Source organism: Syngnathoides biaculeatus, chromosome 8, assembly GCF_019802595.1.
Source record: "Syngnathoides biaculeatus isolate LvHL_M chromosome 8, ASM1980259v1, whole genome shotgun sequence".
Taxonomy (NCBI): Eukaryota; Metazoa; Chordata; class Actinopteri; order Syngnathiformes; family Syngnathidae; genus Syngnathoides; species Syngnathoides biaculeatus.
Genome location: NC_084647.1, coordinates 17,714,272 through 17,735,288, shown reverse-complemented (window position 1 = coordinate 17,735,288; position 21,017 = coordinate 17,714,272). Strand labels below are relative to the sequence as shown.

General features: G+C 41.2%; 1 protein-coding gene across 1 annotated transcript in view; it reads right to left on the bottom strand.

The window, feature by feature from the left end:
* gbe1b (glucan (1,4-alpha-), branching enzyme 1b) overlaps positions 1-21,017 on the bottom strand; it is an 83,840-nt gene that overhangs the window by 24,117 nt on the left and 38,706 nt on the right. The window contains exons 11-12 of the mRNA XM_061827438.1: positions 10,913-11,023; positions 10,031-10,202 (exon numbers count right to left, since the gene is read on the bottom strand). Of these exons, the coding sequence (XP_061683422.1) occupies positions 10,031-10,202; positions 10,913-11,023 (283 nt within the window). The remainder of the gene's footprint in view (positions 1-10,030; positions 10,203-10,912; positions 11,024-21,017) is intronic.

The window sequence follows — 21,017 nt, the reverse complement described above, 5'->3', positions numbered from 1 at the left end:
TATTCTAAAACCTAACTCCTTTGCTCAGCCAACTACCCATCCTTTTTCTATAGTCGCAGGTGAGCTGGAGTGTATCCTATCTGATTTTGCCTTCGTACACTCTGGACTGGTTGTCGGGTCAAATGCAGGTAAACTCTAACCCTTACCTAAATCCTAACACTTAATCTGAATCCCGAACACCGAACCTCACCCCTAGGTCCAAAAACTATCCATTAGTTGTTAATCTTAACCATAACCTGACACATACTTCTATGGCTCTTTAATGTTAGTGAATCGAATGACACCCAAACTGAACACTAAATTTACAGCCCTTCAAAAAGTGGACTCAAAAACTGCCAAAAAGTTGAATAATAATCCATAAACTAAAAGAAAACAGGTCAAGATGCCACAAATCTTATGAGGATTACGGTAGCTTCATCATGGTATCAAATTTCCCCCCGTTGATGATGAGTCATATGACGGCTTCTCAGTGCAGATTGATTTCGAGCCGCATAAAGGCTTCCCGTTGCGAGTTTAATCTCTCCTAAAGAGAAACGGATTGGACACACCTCCGCCAGGTAATCGTTGCTCTTACCTCGCCAAACGTTCCTCCCCGTATGCCTCTATTAATCACAGCCATAATCGCCTTCTTCCGCGATTTCCTTGGAGCCAAAATAAACCAAGTGCACTCTTATATAAAATCATAAAATCATTTAATAACGCGCAAGGGGGAACTACTGATGGAGGTTGAACTAGTTTCTATGTACGATATTTTCTCTTTAATTACCGAGTGGTCATTGATAAATTGTCTTCACAGTTTGTAGGGTATATGAGTACCACAAACTTTAAAAAGCTTAAGCTAGAACATTTAGGCATGATTTATCTGGTACTTAATACAAACTCGATAAATGCTACTGTTCCTCTGGTGTGTAATGATAACAACCAGATACTGCAATTTCTCTGGCACTTAATTAAAAAAAAAAAAGATATACTGTACAGTAATGCTGCTGTTAGTAGTATGTAATGATTACATTTTGATATGATATAGCTGTTCTTCTGTGTCCGGTGTGTGTTGGCAGGTGACACCACGTGTTAAGCTTTGCGCAACACATATGCATAGGAGTCTAAAATATTATTATGGTGTTGGTGGGGTAATTGTCGCCACTGCTGGGGCTGCGTCCTTATAACGAGGAGGATGAATGCGAGGCGGCCATGTTTACACGAGGTTACGTCAGGCATCTCATTAGCGGTCAAAGCGAGACGCGCATCAGATAAGCGCCTGACAGTGACACGGTCCCCTCAGTAATTAGCGGTGCCGACAAGCCGCCGCGATCAATGTGTTTACCACAGGAGGGATTTCTGGCCAAAAGGGAAGATCAATGAGGGCGGCGGCGAGGCGAGAGCAGATTGTAGATGGAGATGGAAAACAACAACAAAAAGTTGCAATAGCACGCCAAGTGTTGAAAATATCTTTGGAAAAGGAGAGGAAAACTTGAATCCCTCTCCAAAAATGCTTCAAAACAGTTATTTTAATCCTTCATCTGACCGTTGTCCAATGAAATGTGAGATACTATGTGTATCTGTCTCAAATGGGGGCGTGGAAACAGGATGTTAGTAAAGTACGGTCCAAATAGAGCGACCAAAAAAGGAAAACGATCACAAACTGTTTCTGATTGCGGCAAAAGCACATCTTCCGTGTGAGACGTATTGCATGTCAGCGATTACAATGATGCTCTGTACACATTTGTTGTTTGTAAATTATGGCACAGCAATTGTGGTCGCATTGCAGACTAAATGGAGCGGCGAACAAGCCAACATAGCTTTGCTAACGCTCGTTACAAAACAGTCAGATAAAGCTGAGCGATTAAATATGATCCAATTCAGTCCCAAGTAATCATAGGTTAGGTACAAGTTTCAAGGTACACCACAGTTTTAAAAAGTCATAGTTTCAAAATTAAAAAAAAAAAAAAAAAAAAACTTTCCATCATTGGTATGACCTGCTTTATTTACCTATTTATGTTTTGGTGGAACAGTAACCCAAGCTCTCCTCCTGCTGTTGGCAAGAGCAGTCAGTGACAATGATTTAAAAAAAAAAAAAAAAAAAAAGACTGGATGGCTCATTGGCCACCAAAACTGAAGTAGCCATCTGCCATCTTGATACTCCATGCCATGAGTTTCGTGGCTGTGAAAAAACATTCCACAGGTAAGTTAGAAAGATTTATTTTGACACTATTAAAGTTTGTTCGTGAAGGGTTTTTTTATTTTCTGATGGGCTTAATTCACTTGAACAAAGTTTTGTTTACGGTTGTTGTTCACTGCTCACTCTCTGCGTCACCTTTATCGGGGGACGGTTTTTCGTGAAAAAGTGATGTCAATATTTTCCCAAACTTCATCAGTGGACAAGCAAGAAAACACATTTTCTGTGAAATTTTTGATGACATCACACAGAACTCTGCAAATTTAATTTGATTTTCAAATGGGAGGAAACAAGTTTACATTTTCTGTCTGAAATAGGACGTCGCAGAGACAAGAAATGAACAATGCGTTTAGCATGTATTTTTCCATTGCTAGTCGTTATTTCCAAAAATATATCTAACCGATTGACTTAAAATTTAATGTATTTATGACAAAAAAATGCTCATTTTTTTGCTGTGTTATGATGATAGTGCTTCACAGCGTATTTTGGGAAAAGTTAACATGTCACGGAAATCGGGCCCTAGGTAATATGCAAGGTTTCTTGGTAGTCACGGTGTTATGTCTTTCCTTTGCACTTAGCCTTTTTTGGCTTACCAAGTCAAATTAAAAAGAACTGAAAAGAAAAAAATGTCGAGCTCACACGACCAGTTTTAATTCTACATGCCAAACTTTGAGGGAAAAACCCCGCCGTAATCCAACCTGTAAACCACGTCCTCCACACGTTTTGGGAGTACCAAAATGGCGGCCAATGGCTTCAACCAGTCGACATACCACTCAATGTGTATGCGTTAGCCAGTCTTTTTTTTTTTAGATCAGTGGTTAGTGAGGCCATCGTGGCTTGGTAGAGGAAGGAACTCACATTTACAGGAACGACATAAATCACTCTTGGACAAATTCAAGGTAACATTAACATTGTATTACGATAATGTAGTTTTGAAATGGACATTTTCAACCATCTACCAGGGTTGGCATTTCACAATTGGTGAGATAGATACTCCAGACTCGCTATGGAGGCAGATGAACAACATTGTTTCTGCTCTGACATTTTTTCACAAGCGGGGAAAGAGAAAGATGTAGCTCCTCATTTTTGGGAGAAATAAGTAGTTTTACCGTTGTACTACACCAGAATCAGAATCACCTTTCATGGCCCATTGTGCAAAAACACACAAGGAATCGTATACTGTAAATATTTAGACAAATACTTTTCTTTTTACATTTACTAATGTTCCTACAGAGTGCATTCAATCCAAAAATGTTATTTACCCAAATGTTAGAATGATACATTTTAGATTTTTACATTTAAAATCAGACCCTCAAATTTCAAAATATCAGTAACCTTTTAACATTTCTGACCGCAAATTTCAAATGTAAATAACCTAATGATATATGGATTCACTTGCAAGATGTACATTCAAAATAATAAGAAAAAAAAGTTTGGAAAAGGAGACTAGGTCTTTAACATATGAAATGCTGGGAGAAGTTTCCGGCTGGGTAATTTCACCCCGTAAATCCGCAAGGTTATCGTCAGTCTCGGTGAGCTGTGAAAGTCAGCTGGCGTGAGGCGTGCTGATGTCGCGATAAAACCCCGCGAGGCGTTTCACAGTCGGCGCGGCGTTAATACCATCGACGTTACAGTATCCATCTCGCAGCGTCGCTGTCGGTCACGAGTAAATAAACGAGCCTTTCCGAGCTGGAAAAATTGATTTGCGAGCTCAAACTATTTGCTCTGGCTCAGCACCAGTAAGTGACTCTGACTTCATTGATTCATCGACACAGGGCGTCATGGCACCTTTTTACCTGACTTTATTTTACCCTTATTGTTAGGGGTTGGGCAAAGTTATATTTCAGGGTTATGTCGGCCATTTTGAGGGGTCTTGCAAAGGTGAACTTGTCTTGGACATTTTGTCCAATTGCTAGCAAATATGAACAAGGGATCCTGATCCTGCCTGCGTGGGTTTTCTCCGGGAACTCCGGTTTCCTCCCACATCCCAAAAACATGCAACATTAATTGGACACTCTAAATTGCCCCTAGGTGGGATGGGGAGTGCAGCTGTTTGTCTCTATGTGCCCTGCGATTGGCTGGCAACCAGTTCAGGGTGTACCTCGCCTCCTGCCCGTTGACAGCTGGGATAGGCTCCAGCACTCCCCGCGACCCTCGTGAGGATAAGCAGCAGAGAAAATGGATGGATGGATAATTATCCCCCACTATTCAAGGGGGGATCGGAACAGAGCCCTTCCACAAGTAAATGACATCCCCGTATAATAATTCTCTGTACTAATTGTTACAACCTGTAAGTATATCTCAAACTATGACCTAACACAGTTCAATATTAAACTCATCTTCCAATATTAGCGGCGAAAGAAAAAGGCTTACAAATTGTTTGCTTTCTAAAAATGCACCAGAGGTTTGTGAGATGAAGCAGAGACTCTGTAACAACCCAGGCTAAACTAAAAGCTTGTCTCTCAGGCGAGCTTTACGACTTCAAAAAACTTCTTTGGAATAATTCTACTATTTTCCTATTTAGTCAGGACTTTGTCAAAATTTAAAACTGGAATTGAACGTGGGATTTTCCTCATGCATTTTAAATTAACCGCTGCACAACACTAAAACAGTCTACCTTTAAGTTGTCTTCCAAGTGACAAAGTTTTAACAATGTATTTGCCTTAATGAGGCTTTAAGCCTTCACCTTGCTCACTGCAGTATATTTTCTTCCCGCTCACTTGGCTTCTTTTTAAACAAAAGTTTTAACTTTCGTCCATGATTAATGTTATCACGCGATGATAAGCGCTAGCCCTTTAATAAGGCTGACAGGAGCTCTCAAAGGAGAACAGTATGCTTTTTCTCTGCCTTTAATTCCGCCGGCTTCGCGTAGCCGTGCGCTTCAAAAGCTCGTTGACAGAATGAGGAGCGCGTCGGAAAATCGAGACGAGGCCGCCGCCGCCGCCACACACGTGCCGTTACATCACGGATTCTTGATTATTGCACCCGTGCAAAAAAAAGCAGAAAAGGCCAATGTCGCTCCCTGCGTTGCATAATTACTTACGATAAGCTGCGGCTTTCCAATGCGTTTTAGAAATGTGACGGAAGTTTTGGCCTAAAGGTTAAATACGTTTGGAGAATGTTTCGAATGTCAAGTCAATTAGTGGGAATCGATCATTGGCGGTTTTTCCGCAAAACAGGAATCCTATTGATTGTGGATCAATGTAGCAAGGGTCACAGATCAGCAGGATCACTAGTGGGTCCGAGAATTTGGAGAAAATAGAGCCCTAAAAGCTAGTTTCACGTTGCAACATGACATTTGGTAGGCATGACCATCACATGGACACTAGGATGAACTGATTGCTGACAAATCTGAATGACATAGAGATTACTAGATACATCGGGGAAAACAATTTTTTTTCCACAAAAACATTTGTTTTAGTTTTCATCAGGGGGCTTTGGCTACGTAATGGTTGCAAAGGTTGTGATTGAAGAACAAAAAAATAAATAAAAACAATCATCCCTGGATCCAGTTACATGAAATTTGGTGTCATAGAAAAAACTGGAAATTTGGAATTTTGGTTTGAAGATGACATTTTAGGGGAATTTTGCACATTCAGAAGGGCCTTTCAAAGACAAATTTGTTCTGGAGATTTAATGCGATTGCTACTAATTTGAACCATGTATACTATGTATCACTCGCCACTGTGTATGGCCTAAAAAAATACTCAGCTCTCCCAAAGTACCACAATCATCACTAACAGAGACTTAATCAAAAACAAGACTGAAAAAGTATAGTACATATAATATTAAAACAATGTAATTAAAACTGCGCTTTAAAAATACAGGGGCACAGTTTTTTCGTCAAAGTACGCCAGTAGATTTGTGGTGATTACTGGCGTGTGCGACGAATGTGAATTTCTAAAAAACACATTTTTCCTAAAAATGTTGAATTCCACTGATGATGGATGATGCTAAATTCTGAAAGATGTTAGTGAAATTCATGTCCTACTATTGACTGTTTGACTGTATCAAAATGAATATATAATATTTTTTTGCAGTTTATTAGGATTTAAAAGATAAGAGCTCTGATTCCATCACTTAATTTTCTCCCCTCCCCACTCAATACCGCTGACTAACCTCAGAGGAGCTAAGGATGCTATACAGTCGGGTCAGTAGGTGGCGCTAAAGTGCAATGGATGCTGTGCTTGGTCTGTATTTACCTTATTCCACAGAGCGCATGCAGAGACGAAGGTCAACGTGTGACATCTTTAATGAATCTTTAATGTCTTTAGCAGCGGGGCACTCGGGCACACATTTGGATTTTGACTGTGCTGTACTCCACACTCAGTGGTGCAAAATGGCTATCAAACACTGTAAAGCTACATTGATGCCAATCTGCGACTCACTGGCGTTGACTTAATCCAGAATTGTAGCCATGAAAACTAATGCACGTTATCCCTCACGCCCCTCACCCGTCCTGATGGAATTAAATCTATAAAGGATATTTCACGACATTATATGAATTAGGATTTGTCAGAAATTAAAATATGGTTGTTGCCCTCCAGATAAGAAGAAAAAAAACCCGACATTTATGTCCCTCCTGACCACCCTCAGTTATTAAATATTAAGACAGCGGGCTCTTGTTTCCTGCTGTCTGCGGATGTAAACGATGAATAAAACCACACTCTTATCACATTGCGTAACACTTAAAACAGCTAACATCTTAATTGCAGGGTGAAAAACAAGTGTGCAACATATGGAAGAAATTCAAAACAATTTCATGCCTAACCCTAACTAGTTTTACTGATTTTTTTGGGCATGGCTAAAATGATCCCAAGACCCTGCTAGCTTGTGAGCTAGCTGGTGGCTAAGCTCTGCGACAACCTGGGAGGGTATATTCTAGCCACCGGACGATCTATATGAATATATTTTCGCGACTCAAACATGTAGGGACAAGGAGGTTGCTGGATGAAGGACCTCTATCACAGTCTGGTTTGGGGCTGCCACAAAAAGGGACAAACGGCGACTGCAACAGACAATCAGAACTGCTGAAATGATTGTCGGTACCCCCGCTCACACACTTGAGGACTTCCACGCTACCCGTACTAAAACAAGAGCAGAAAAAAAAAAAAAAAAAAAAAAAAAAAAAAAAAAAACATTCAGACCCTCCACACTTCTTGGCCCCAACTATTCCAGCTTCTTCCCTTGGGTAGGTCCTACCGAACGATGCAAACCAAAACTAGCAGACACTCAAACAGCTTGTACCCCCTCGCAATTAACAGCTACCATAATTTACGGCCTATAAGCCGCGACGTTTTTCACACACTTTCAACCCTGCGGTTTATGCGGTGATGCGGCTAATTTGTGCATTTTCTAACGGCCGCAAGGGGGCACTTAAGTGGAAAAGGTAAGAGTGAGACCGGTGGAATATATGTGCCGAGGAAATGACTTTTACCGATCTGGCCCTGTCAGTGCTGCGCTAGCGTGTTACTGCCGTGTCTCAGTGATTTTTACCCGTATGTTTTTTTTTTTTAACCGGCCCTGTTAGCACGGCGTTAGCATTAACGCGGCGCAAGCATTAGCGCTAGCATTAAACTGTCTGTGTACCGTGTTTCTTTGTGGCTTTCAAACTGGGCACTTATGGCTTTTAGACACCTGCGGTGTATGTATGTATGTACCAAATGGTATTTCCTTTACAAATGTACGGGGTAACTCAAAATTTGACAGCAACATGCTGCCAGTTTTTTGTCTCAAGCTTGTCACATTCTTCCGGACCAATTATTATTATATACCATACATTACTCATCCACTGACTGTAATATACTGTAGTGTACCATCTGCACATCTGTTGTTGACCAATACGAGTCTCTCGCAGCCAAGTAGCATCTGCTCCACTTGCACAATTGAGTGAGGAACATCTTTAACACTTCCACGACCGCCATTGTCCCAGATTAATGCGTGACAAGTGACTTTAAACTGCAAACATTCCTTGAAGTCTTGACGCCCTTTGCACAATGCTCATTACACTGGACTATTGCTCCATTAGGCACTCCAACTGCTAGAGCACACGCTGCATTCTCTGCACAATTGTCAAAATGAAAAAAGTTCCATCACTGCCTGATTATTAGCAGCCCTTATTACTCGGTGACTGTTTCCGCAACGTCTTTATGTCTATAAATTGACTGTGCATCTGTCGAGATCGTGTATATCGTGCTAGAGCCGCTCCAATTACCGGAGACAAATTCCTTGTATGTTTCTGGCATACTTGGCGAACAAAGATGATTCTGATTTGTATATATACCTGACTGCATGCTATAACAATGTAATATTTCACAATATAGGTATTTTGTCCTATTGCCAGCATGTACAGTGCTAAAATATATATATATATGTAATATGGTTAATACAACGGTATGTGGAAAGTCTTGATGCAAAATTTTTCATACTAATTTTTTTCTCTAAAAATTTTCACATGTACTTTAAACTAGCAAAGAACATTATAGTTTCTTGATGAGGATTTGATTGGATTCCTCTATAGAATAAGATCTTGAATTGTTTTGTTCACAATGGTAAAATGTCTAGTACTCACTTAAGAGGAATGAATTCACATTAAATTACTTCATGTCGGAAGCTCATTATATGAGAGGTGGTCTAATCAATCTGTCAAGCGCTTTATACAGTACAGTACATACCATGAAAGGTTCTGCTAAAATGAACTCTTCTGAATGACAAGTTATGTATCAGGAGCGATTCTAAGATCATGGGGTTTGAGGGTGCTGAGCTCCCAGCTCCACGAGGTAAATTTTAATGTTGCATACATTTTAAGACAATTTCATTCCCACCTTGAGTGTGCAAAAGGGAAGCATCACACACCTTTGAGGCAAAGTCTTGAGACAACACCACCAAATCTGATACAGGTTTAGCCACAACTAAAGAGGAATGGAATAAATTTAGAATACATTGTAGCGCTTCTCGTTTCTGGCCAACGACAACTCGTTTTGAAAGAGCAGCACGTCTACACATACATTAGCAGTATGCATTTTTCCCCCCAGAGGAAACCAACCCCCAATGGTGAAAATTAAAAAAGTGAAAAACGAACTATGGACTTTTATATGAAATGCAATGCACAAAATGTAAAACAAATGAATGTAAAGGGATCTTTGTGAACACTTGGAATACTAATATATAAACTCTTTTTGCTCCTAGTTCTCTCTGTTTCCTAACAGGAATTACAATATGAATGGAAATCCAGTCAGTTAGGTTGTCAGTAGCACCTCGGTTTTAATATTAATACATGCATACTCCAAAACAACTATCTAAGAACATTTCAATTCAAACAGAGGACAGTGGCACTGTATCGGACCACTTGAAATGTTTCTGAGCTAGAAAAAATAACTTGTTCCTACCTCCCAACATAAACAATGACATGATTCAAATGATTCAAAAAAGCAAAATTGTGGAACGGGAATGACAATATTGTGTTGGCGGTGAATGGTAGTTGAGAAAGTTGAGAAAAGGTCCACATGTTCTGGTTTGAGCCAGGTACAGTACTTACACCACACCTACATTTCACTAGAAGGCAGTGCCCAGTTTTTCAGAAAAGGATGGGTGCTATATTTCCCATGTTAAAATATGTTTCAACCAAGTATAGTAGGGTTATGAACTTTTCAATCTTATTTTTTAAATGACATAAAAATGTCTCAAATTTTAGGGGTGATATGGCATTTATGCTCTCTGTAAAAAAGAATTTATTGTAACTTATTGGCTGGTTCTAAAACAGCAGATGTATGGGAGGAAATAGGAGATGGGTTAAAAATGGCATTTCTTAATGAGTGCTCACAGGATAAAACCCGTTATGGGGGGATGACTCACCCATGAAGTTGAGGTAGGCTTCGCCGCCCAAAGCGTGTGTAATCAGGCGGATCATTTTATGCAGCTGCATGCCACGATCGATAACGGCAGTCATGGGAGCCAGCGAGCTCATATTGGTGTACATCTCCTTGTCCATCAGCCAGAACGCCAGCGTTTTATCCCCGACTAGGGCCTGGAAAAACGATATGGACGGTGGGCATCATGAGGATGCACGCGAGGTATGCTGAAAGGTATTGTTATATGCATGGCGGCGCAGTAGCAGGTGCTGACACTTAATAAAGAAACACTATCAATCTTCTTGTCCTGAAAGAAAATATTTTTGTGCATAATCTATCTGATGTACATTTGAAACATTGTTCCATGTTTAAAAACTTTCCATTGGCCTTCAGAAGTCTTGAAAAACAATTTCTCTTTAGACCTGTTCTACCATTTTGAAGACAAAAGGAGGCAAACATAAAATGGTGTTTCAGCTTTAAAATTACTTTTTGTTCCATCCATAAAAGGGCCTGCTGTACTGTACAGAAAAAAATGTTGGCAAAATCATCGATTAAGCAACCTCGACTCGACTGTTATCACATTGTCTACTACGAAATATTGATTATGCATTCATCCATTTTCACAACACTTATCCTCATGCAGGTCACGGGATTGCTGGAGCTTATCCCAGTAATCTTTGGGCGAGCGGCGGGGTACACCCGAGATTGATCGCCAGCCAGTTGCAGGGCACATAGAGAGGAACAAGCAGTTGCTCTCACATTTATACCAATGGGCAATTTACAGTATATATACACACACAGGTATGTGTTTTTATGAATGAATCTACTATTATGAAAATGTCCATTTCAAGTTTCCAACGGTGTAAAAAAAAAATCAAGTACTAGCCTGGTCGTGACTCTCGGCATATGCGATGCTCTTTTCCGCGTAGCGCCTGTTGGTCAACGTGTGGACGATGTTGCCCATGTCCCACTCTTCATCCTTTAACTCCTTCAGGATCTGCAGAGTGGGGAGGAAAAAAATGAAGAAAAAAATAAATAAATGCAACGATAGATGATCCTGAGGGATACATTTGGGGGGTTCTGACTGATGTCCAAACGTTGGCCATTTCAATTTTTTCAGCATTCCCGAGTTTGCTCTGGGTTAGACTTCATTCTGATATCAATATCTTGTTGTGACATCTCTATATTTGCACTATGACTTATGTCCACCCGATGAGTGGCTTTAATGGAGTTTTTAATAACTCCGCCGCAGCCCGTGGGTGCCGAAGCGTCACCAGAAGAAAGGCAAGGTCACAGCATTTCATCCAAATGCGGGGATTCCACAATAAATCCCAGCGAAAAGAATCAATGGGAAGCGGGCGTCCGGCCCTAATTGCGAGCCTACTGCCGGGAATCATTTACAACAGGGGTCATTGAGCCACGCTGTGTATTTGCAACTTCTAATACTGCTCTTGTTACATTGAACACCATTTATTGTCAGTACACCTGTTTCCATTTCCCATCAGTTTTTTTAGTATACAGGGAAGTTCTAATTTAGAATTGCACAATCCACATTTTTATACATAGTTTTGCACAGTTCTTGTTCATTTTCATTATACTACACTTCAGTACCTGCTTCAAATGCTCCAGTATCATCCCGGTTGCCAAGAAACCTGGTCTGAATTACTACAGGCCTGTTGCCTTGACATCTGTGGTCACAAAGAACTTTGGACGCCTTGTGCTGCACCACTACAAGAGCGTCACAGGTCCCCGGCTGGACCCACTGCAGTTTGCCTCCCGAACTAACAGGTCTGTGGATGATCCAGTGAACATGGGCCTACACTTCATCCTTGAACACCTCGAGAGCGTGGGAACCTATGCGAGGATCCTTTTGGTGGACTTCAGCTCTTCGTTTAACACCATCATTCCCAAACTCCTCTCCTCCAAAATTCTCGAGCTCAACGTCTCCCCTTGCATCTGCAACTGAATCTAGAACTTCCTGACGGGCAGGACACAGCAGATGATGCTGGGGAACACCACTTCATTCACACGTACAATCAGCACTGGGGCACACTGGTGGTTTCTGAGGAAGCACGGCCTGCCATGAGAACTGCTGAGACAGTTCTACACAGCGGTCATCAAATCAGTACTGCATACCTCCATCACAGTGTGGTTTGGGGCTGCCACAAAAATGACAAAATCTGACTTCAACGGACAATCAAAACTGCTGAACGGATTGTTAGCATCACCCTACCCACCTTTAAGGACCTGCACGTCACCCAAACTATGACAAGAGCAGGCAGGAACCTATCAGACCTCCCCATTCTTGCCACCAGCTCTTCCAGCTCCTTCCCTTAGGTAGGTGCTACTGAACAATGCAAACCAAAAGTAGCTAGCATTCCAACAGCTTCCTACCTCTTGCAATAAAATTCTTGAACAGCTAATTCAACTGCACCATGCTGCCAATTTTCTGCCTCGCGTTCGTTGTCACATTCTGCTGGGATAATTAGTATTATATATTATTACTGCACTCACTGTGGAGGTCTGACCACTCTGCGCAATCTGCACATTTTTGTTGACAAATACTAGTCTTTTGTACCGGAGTAGCATCTGCACCCCTTGGACAATTGACTGAGGAGTATCTGCAACATTTGCACAATAGAAATGGTCCCAGACTATTGCACGATGAGTCACTTTAAACTCCATACACGAGTCACTCACATTTGAAAAATGTACGGGTGTGGTCAGTCATGCCCGCAGATATAAAGTTGGGGGTGTGATCCACCAGTCATGCCCGCAGATATAAAGTTCCGGGTGTGTGTTCTGTTTGCAATTATGAGTGTAGCCATTTAAGAGCGGAGGGGGGCGGTGTCAGGTAAATTAGGAAGTAGAAGTAGGGTGAGCAGCAGCTCGTTGTTAGAGACCATGTGCTTCTGTGTTTAAAAAAAAAAAAAAAAAAGACATCAGGCAGTTGTTCACTGTGCTGGATCAGTTTTCATGTGCGTTGAGAGTGTGTGACAAGTGCGCAATTGCCCAGCTTTGAGGGAATATTGGTCAAGACTACAGAAAATTAGTGACATATTTCAATATCTATGTATTTTACGCGCACGATTTTTCGTGCTCGACTGTGGAGATTTGCGAGTGCGATGGCGCGCGGGCACACACGCACCCATCAAATCACTGACTGGCATACACCCTCTTAACACCCTTTGCACAATGGTCATTGCACTGGACTATCGCTCTCATGGGCATTCTAACCGGTTTAAATGCCAGAAGACTTTGCATCCTTTGTACAACTGAGTTAAAAAAAAAAAAAAAGGTTCTTGGTCAATCGACAGACAAATTCCTTGTGTGTTGTTTACATACTTAGCCAATTAGGCTAAGTGTAAGTAGTTGTTGGTTCTTTCTCAAGTTGTTGGGGCCAAATTCATTTCACAGTTTCATTCACTTTTATATTAAATTTGTACTTGACAGTAACAAATGAGCATCTTGAAGCAAAAGAACTGTGGGAGCAAGAAAATGAAATAGGTGCTAAGGATTTTTTTTTTTTTTAATTTGTAAAGGTGCCTCGAATTAGCTAAATTGTGTTTTACTATGTGTAAATGTGTATAAAGGGTGTGGATAGGGTAAAAGTGTTACAAATCCTTTTGGAATGTGAACTGTCTCTTTTGCAGAATTTCAGAGGTGGTTCTGGAACAAATTCCCCGCGATAAACAGTCGTCACAATACGCAACAAGCTACTTCCTAAACGGGGAAAAAGCTACTTTACCCCCGCTGGAGCCCTTTGTGATGGACGTGTGGCCCGTCCGGCTGGATGGAGGGGCAGCGTGTGGCGAGTGCATCCCGGTGACAGGCTTGAAGCGTACCGGGTGGAATTGGCCCCGACAGCTGACTGACAGCTGAGGAAACCTTTATATTACTCTACAGAGAGGTAATCCTCAGAGTAAAGGGGAGTAAATTCTGCCGATCAATATGTCTATGATGAACTGGCGGGTCCAACTAAATACTTGCTCTTGGCTTTATGTTATTACTGTATATATATCACCTTTTCACCTGAACCCTGTGAACTCATATTAGGCAGTGAAGGGCAGCTCGAACTCTCCAATGGAAAGCTTCACATGGGATTGTTGGAGAAAACATATTCTAACGTATATTATTCTAATAATGGTCGTCAACTTCACAACAAAAGTAGAATGTGAAGAGAGCAACCTTATAACCCATTCGTGGGCAGCGTCCCATTTTTGGGACATCATGATTTTCACGCATTATATCCTTCAGTATGTCAAAATATTTAATTGTTTTAATCTGAAGCCATAATTTGGTATCAGGAGAGGATAACTCATCGGTCAAAGTTAGCACAGAGTTATTTCCCTTTCCGTCCTGACCCAACATGGCTGCCTCAAGTACACATGGCGCGTTTTCCAAGAGAAGAAAGGGAGAAAGGTCAGTAGGCAGCCAAGTTTGTCTTCAAAATGCTAACCCATCACTATTATTAATGCCTAAGTGTCGTTCTAGAATAACAATTAATCAACAAACATATCTCAAGTATGTACCACTTCACAGAACTGATAACATACCCGTACCAGTTGTGGGACGCTGCCCGGGAGAGGGTACATCTTTTTTGCTTTTTTTAAGAATATAACTTAACCATAAATGAAAAAGAAGTATTATTTCTTTGATTGTGGCCTGTTAGGAGACATTTATCTCAACAAGGCAAAAAAAATGGCACCCTGCCCATGAATGGGTTAAGTGAGCAAAATATAAAACCTGCAAGGCGGCCAAACTATAAAAATTAACTTCCAGAACAATTTTCAAAATTTTGACAAGAACATTACTTTGCAACACTCGTAATCATTAATAACTTATGGCTTCAATATTTGCCATTTTCGTGTTTTTCCTACATCATGCTTGTTATGGCAGATGCAGTTGCAGCCTGAATCAAAGTCCGTTTTGTATATGAGATTTAAAAACTCCATTATCAAAAATATCTATGGATTAATTAGCATTTTGCCATTTTATTTTAAACCTTGCTAACAAACACACAAAAAAGGTTTGTGATTACAGGGTGATACAGTTGTTTACACTTAATTTAAGCAGGGCATGCAAAATAACCTTGAGGAACGAATCCTGTGCAGTTTTCTGAACATTATAGAGAATTGGACACTATGTAAGACCCCCTCTAGACTTCCATCCCTGCACCATTCTGTCACTCCAAATCATTCCCAGTCACTCCAACCTCGCCAGTGCTGTGGGAGCAATTAATCAGGTACCGGCACTGTCCAAGCAGAGAAGGAGAGCTACCCGCTTGAGGACCACAGGCTCGACCGCGACCCGGACCCCCGAGCCCCATGGCGCTGCCGACACTCCACTTCATCAATGGTAATGAGCAGCGGTGCAACAAATCTTATTTTACAAGGCGGCTGTCAGCAGACAAGCCGCAGAGCGCTTGGATTAATTAGGCAGGGACGGAAATATAACGTAAAAATAAAAAAAAATAAAAATACTGGAAGAGAAATGAATTGTAGTTCCATGGGTCATTACTGCAACCTTCAGTACAGTGGTTCTCAAATTGGGGTGCCCAAGCTACGGCTTGGGGAGCTGCAAACTAATTTGCAACAAACCAGGTCTTTATTTAAACAAAGTACGTATATACCTACGTATAAGGACAAGTAAAACAAATTATTGATCCCAAACTTTGCTCTTGGCCAACGGAAAGAACTGATATGATAGTAACACATACTGTAAATGTGGCATCCCTGCTTGACTAAAGTTGTTTTTTTTTAAAGAATAAAAAGAGTATAATTACAGGGGTATATTTTTTTTTTAACATTTCTTTAGGTTCATAGTCCAGTGCCAGCATCCCCCCCCAAAAAAAAAAAATATACAAGCAATAATTGTATTGTATAATACATACCGTAATTTGTGGACTATAAAACGCACCAGATTATAAAACTTATCCAGTAGATTTTTAAAGGAAAAGCCATTTTGTACATACATAAGCCGCACCTATCTATAAGCCGCATGTGCCCAAATTGAAACACGAGATATTTACAAAGAAAGACGGTACACAGAAAGAGTTTCCAAAGTGCCTGTGACGTGGCAGTAATGCAGCAGCAATACCGTAGTAACACAGCACTAGCAGGGCTGGGTAAAAAAAAAAAAAACATACCGGTAAAAGTCATCGAGACACGGCAGCAACACCTTTCAGTCCACCTGCTTTTATTACCTCTGAAATTACCTCTTTTTTCATGTTTTTACATTGGTCCCGTTCTTCCCGCTGCCGTTTCCAGCATCTCACCATCGCATTTAATGCCAAGTTTAGGTGGAGCTCTATCTTTAGCTTCTTTATTAGCCAGCTCAATTGCTTTTAACATAAAAGGTGCATCATGTGTATTTTTCTTGCATTTTCCATGATGCGGGTCTGTCCACGTTTATTTTATTCATGCACAAAGTGCGACGTTACATTAAACTTGGGTCTTCCTCGACTTGTCTCACTCTTACCTTTTATGCTCGAGCGTCCCTGGCGACCGTTAGAAAAAAAAATGCATAAATTAGCCGCATCATTGCATAAGCCCCAGGGTTGAAAGCGTGTGACAAAAGTCGCGGCTTTTTGTCCAGAAATTACGGTATACTCACACACAAAGTTGTAATATAAATAGAATGTAATGATAATAATAATAGGTTAATCACCATGATTACATGGTGCAATCCAACAAATTGTGCTGCACTTCTGGTGTGCAAATTAGTTTTTTTTTTTACAATATTCTAATCGTTGTAAAGTATATCAGTCAAATACATACTTTTGGGTGTATAAGGGAAAATTACAATACATGCATTGTTAACGCTGTCCTATTTTTAACACTTTCATGAAACTATTCAATTTCCCCACACATTACTATCTCTTCTTAAATCAAACACAGCATTCTGGGAGCGTCATTAGCTAATAAAAATCAATCCCACGTGGCACCGGCGAGCGAGGAGGTCAAAGTGGGACGCGACGTAAACAAGCAATTTTGCTAAGTCACGTCTAATTGAAAGCAACTTTGCTGTGATGGCTAGAGAAGAGTGCTAAAAGCAAAGAAAAGGAGGCCAGACAGAAATATGTATTTTCATTCAATTAAAATAAATGGGGATAAAGAGAATTGGGACTCGGAGGTCGTTGGAGTCGAGAGAAGCCGAGGGATCTGCCAGAATTCTCGTTTCTTATTGCCGCCTCTAACTGTTCCAATTATATTCCTACTGCAGCTGAAAGGAAGGTTGCATGTTCACTTGGCCACGAGGCAGGGCAGCATTTTGTAACATCGTAAGTGGGATACCCATTTACCGCAAATCCGACCAAACTTGATCCGAGTCAGCAAAGGCTCGATTTTCACACATCTCTGAAAGATTATCCTGAGCAGTTATCCTCTGATGCGGTTTGTGGTAAGAGTGATCTGCACTTCTGATCTACGTGGAAAATCATGCATGTTCTATATTAATGATCGCAACGCTTTGCGTGTTGCTAAATTCCAGTTTTGCAACGTTTTGCACGCAGGGCACCCACACCATGTGGCACCATGCTGCCTCTCGCTCTGCTCAACCATCTCCCCACACTACACAATAATCACTCAGGATTGTTTGAAATAAATCACTCTCAACATCTTTCAGAGACATCAGACAATCGAGTCTTGGTTGGCTTTGATCTGAAGGTGGGGGGGGGGGATGCTTAAATTAGGGACGATTATCAATACCCCCCGCGCCCCTTTTCTGTATCCCCTACTCATTACTTAGAGATCATCAATATCCTCACTGTTGCTAAACGAGTCATATCAAATGAGTCATGCCGAGGACGGAAGGAACACAGCGTGACGCCGTGCTCGCGGAATAGAGGGACTCATCGGGTACAAATGCACGTCTATAAATAACACTCTCAAGTCTGTCTATCTTTTTCGGTCTCATTCTACCTGTCTGAGAACTTTCCTTGTTTACACTTGTTAACAACATTCCCTAATTGGCACCCAGAAAGTGCCAATCCATTAAAGAGGTTCAAGCATCGAATCTACTTATCAAGATCAAGCACTTTTCAGGAACATTCACGCCGATTCACAAGATTTCCTGCACCTTATAGTTGTGCTAATTGACATATGTATGATACAAACATATTGTTATGGAATTCCTACACTGGAGAACTCATTCCTTGTGAAATGACTTCGTATCCCGTTGAGTATATTCTCGGAGCAGTGCAAAATAAAAAGGCGTGCTATGACTATGTGGGGCAATATTTAAATTACGGTTGGCATATTCAGGCGATGCGAGTTATATTACGGTTAGATGAGGCGTAATTAGAGCAAAGAGCGGCATAACAATCACACGCTCATGCAGCCAAAACAGTCACATAGCTACGCGTGGCATAACAACTACACCGAACAGCCAAAATAGTCTCAAAATGAAAAAAAAATGAGGGTAATGTACACAATTCCCATTGCACACTTCCCAATTTATCATGTACAACATGTATAATTTTAGGTGGCACGGTAGAGCATGTGGTTAGAGTGTTAGCCTCACAGTTCTGAGGACCGGGGTTGAAATCCCGGCCCCACCTGTGTGAAGTTTGCATTTTCTCCCCGTGGCTGTGTGGGGTTTCTCCGGGCAATTCAGTTTCCTCCCATCCATCCATAGTCTTTGCCGCTTATCGTCACGAGGGTCACGGGGAGGTCTGCAGCCCATCCTAGCTGTCAACAGGCAGAAGTACACCCTCAACTGGTTGCTAGCCAATCGCAGGGCACATGGAGACAAACAGCTGCACACACAGTCACACCTAGGGGCAATTTAGAGTGTCCATTTAATGTTCCATGTTTTTGGGATGTCAGAGGAAACCGGAGTCCCCAGAGAAAACCCACACAGCCACAGGGAGAACACGCAAACTCCACACAGGCGGATCCGGGATTTCAACCCCGGTCCTCAGAACTGTGAGGCCAACGCTTTACCAGCTGAGCAGTTTCCTACCACATCCCAAAAACATGCATTCATTGGACACTCTAAATCGCCTGTAAGTGTGATTGTGAGTGCCCTACAATTGGCTAGCAACCAGTTCAGGTTGTACACCGCCTCCTGCCCCTTGACAGCTGGGATAGGCTCCAGCACTCCCACGACCCTCATGAGGATAAGCGGCTAAGAAAATGGATGAATGGATAGATTATTCAGCAATACTCATCATACGCCACTGGGTGACAGTATCGCTCGAAAAACGCGTTCTGGCTCAAAATGCATTAACTACTTCGGGTTACAAGAATGGAACATCATGTAAACAAACATGCAAACTCAGAAATAGGAAGTGTATTGTGCTGTATTTTAGTTTTACTGTACATATGGTGGTGAACCTCTCTTTCTACTTGTATGATCATTAGACTCCTTTATAAAAATGTCATCAAACCTGTGAGATAAATCTGACTCAGTTTCAATTTCAATTTAAATCTAGAAAATGCAACTTTAACATCTCCTGGTGCGATAAAGCAAACCGGCAACTCTCAAATTGTTCGGAGAAGTCAAAGCAGGAAGGAGAGTTCTCCTCAGGCGCTCAGAGGATAATCCTGCGAGTGTTTACCAAGCAGGAGGCTTCAATCCAAGGAGAGCAAAGAATGAACGATTAAGGAAGGTCAAGCCTGGAAGTCTTCTTCTTCTTCCTTTTTGGTCTCTTCATCTTCACCGCGGAGTAGGAGCGACTGCTGTGAGCAACTGGCTTGATGAACGACACGTAAGCATCCACATACCTTCCCCTTCGGTCAGGAAGCACAATCAAGTCTAGCTCGGGAAGAGGCGTGCCGGGACAAGGTCGCACAGTTTGCTAATTCACGAAAACACAAGTTGGTCGGGAGCTTTAGAAATTACATAAAATACATACCAATTTGCTCAGATTTGGCTACATGAGACAAAATGTAGGATCCAAAGATGCAGCAGGATTCAGGTGCAATCGCTTTTTCAAGCTAAGTCTGGCCTTGCAATCACACACTGTTGTCAAAACTATCACTCTAAAAGCAACATGTGGCATAATAATCACATTTTTGCGATCCAAAAATTGCTCTCAAAGTCACGTGTGGCATAACAAGTACACTGTTCCCCCATTATTCACGTTCCTTACACCCTCATGAATAACAAATAATGGATGTGCTTGTAATAACATACCCATATATGATATGTGCCATATTCTTGCAACCATAGGATGCATTTAAAAGTCTTTCTCCAAAATGAACAGAATCCCTTATGTGCGCAATTTTTGTGTTACTTGTCCAACCAAGTGCACTTGAACACGAGGCAGTACGGAACAATTGCATTTCATATCTGTAAGCAGAATAAACTTACAGTGTGTAGGCAAATCATTATTGACAATGTTGTACACACTCACGGTGTCACATCGAAACTAAAATGATCACACCACAGCAAACAGAATGGCATAACTAGCAAATAATAAAGCAAATGAAAGATTGACTCGAGAATTAATTGACACAAAACATGCACTTTAAACATTATTTACCTCCTCCCAGCATGCTTTGCGGCACTCTTAGTGCCCGCATTGCCACAAGTGGACTTTGCAAATGTTGGAACTCAGTATGCACATAAGGTGCGGCGCATTTTAAGCCGCCATGTCTAATGTGGCGCCTTGTCTATTTAGAAGAAAATTTATGACCTCTATGATCGCGATAATACGGTACATTAAAAATATATTGTGGGGCCACGAACGGTGAACCACAAATGGGCAAAGGCACAATGTACTGTAATTTCTCATGTACAATATACATTTTGATGCATAAAAACCATCATCAAGTGCAATAGAACTGATTTTTTTCATTTCCCCACATTGTACAAAACGTACACTGGTACTTGGGAATTGTGAAAAAGAAAGTGTCGTTTCATTCTAATATGATACATAAAAGAAAATAATCTGAATTATGTCAGAACATGCACACAGAGCAGATTATTTCTTTGAAAAGATGAATTAAATATGAACAGTACTTCATGTATTCAGCATAAATAAG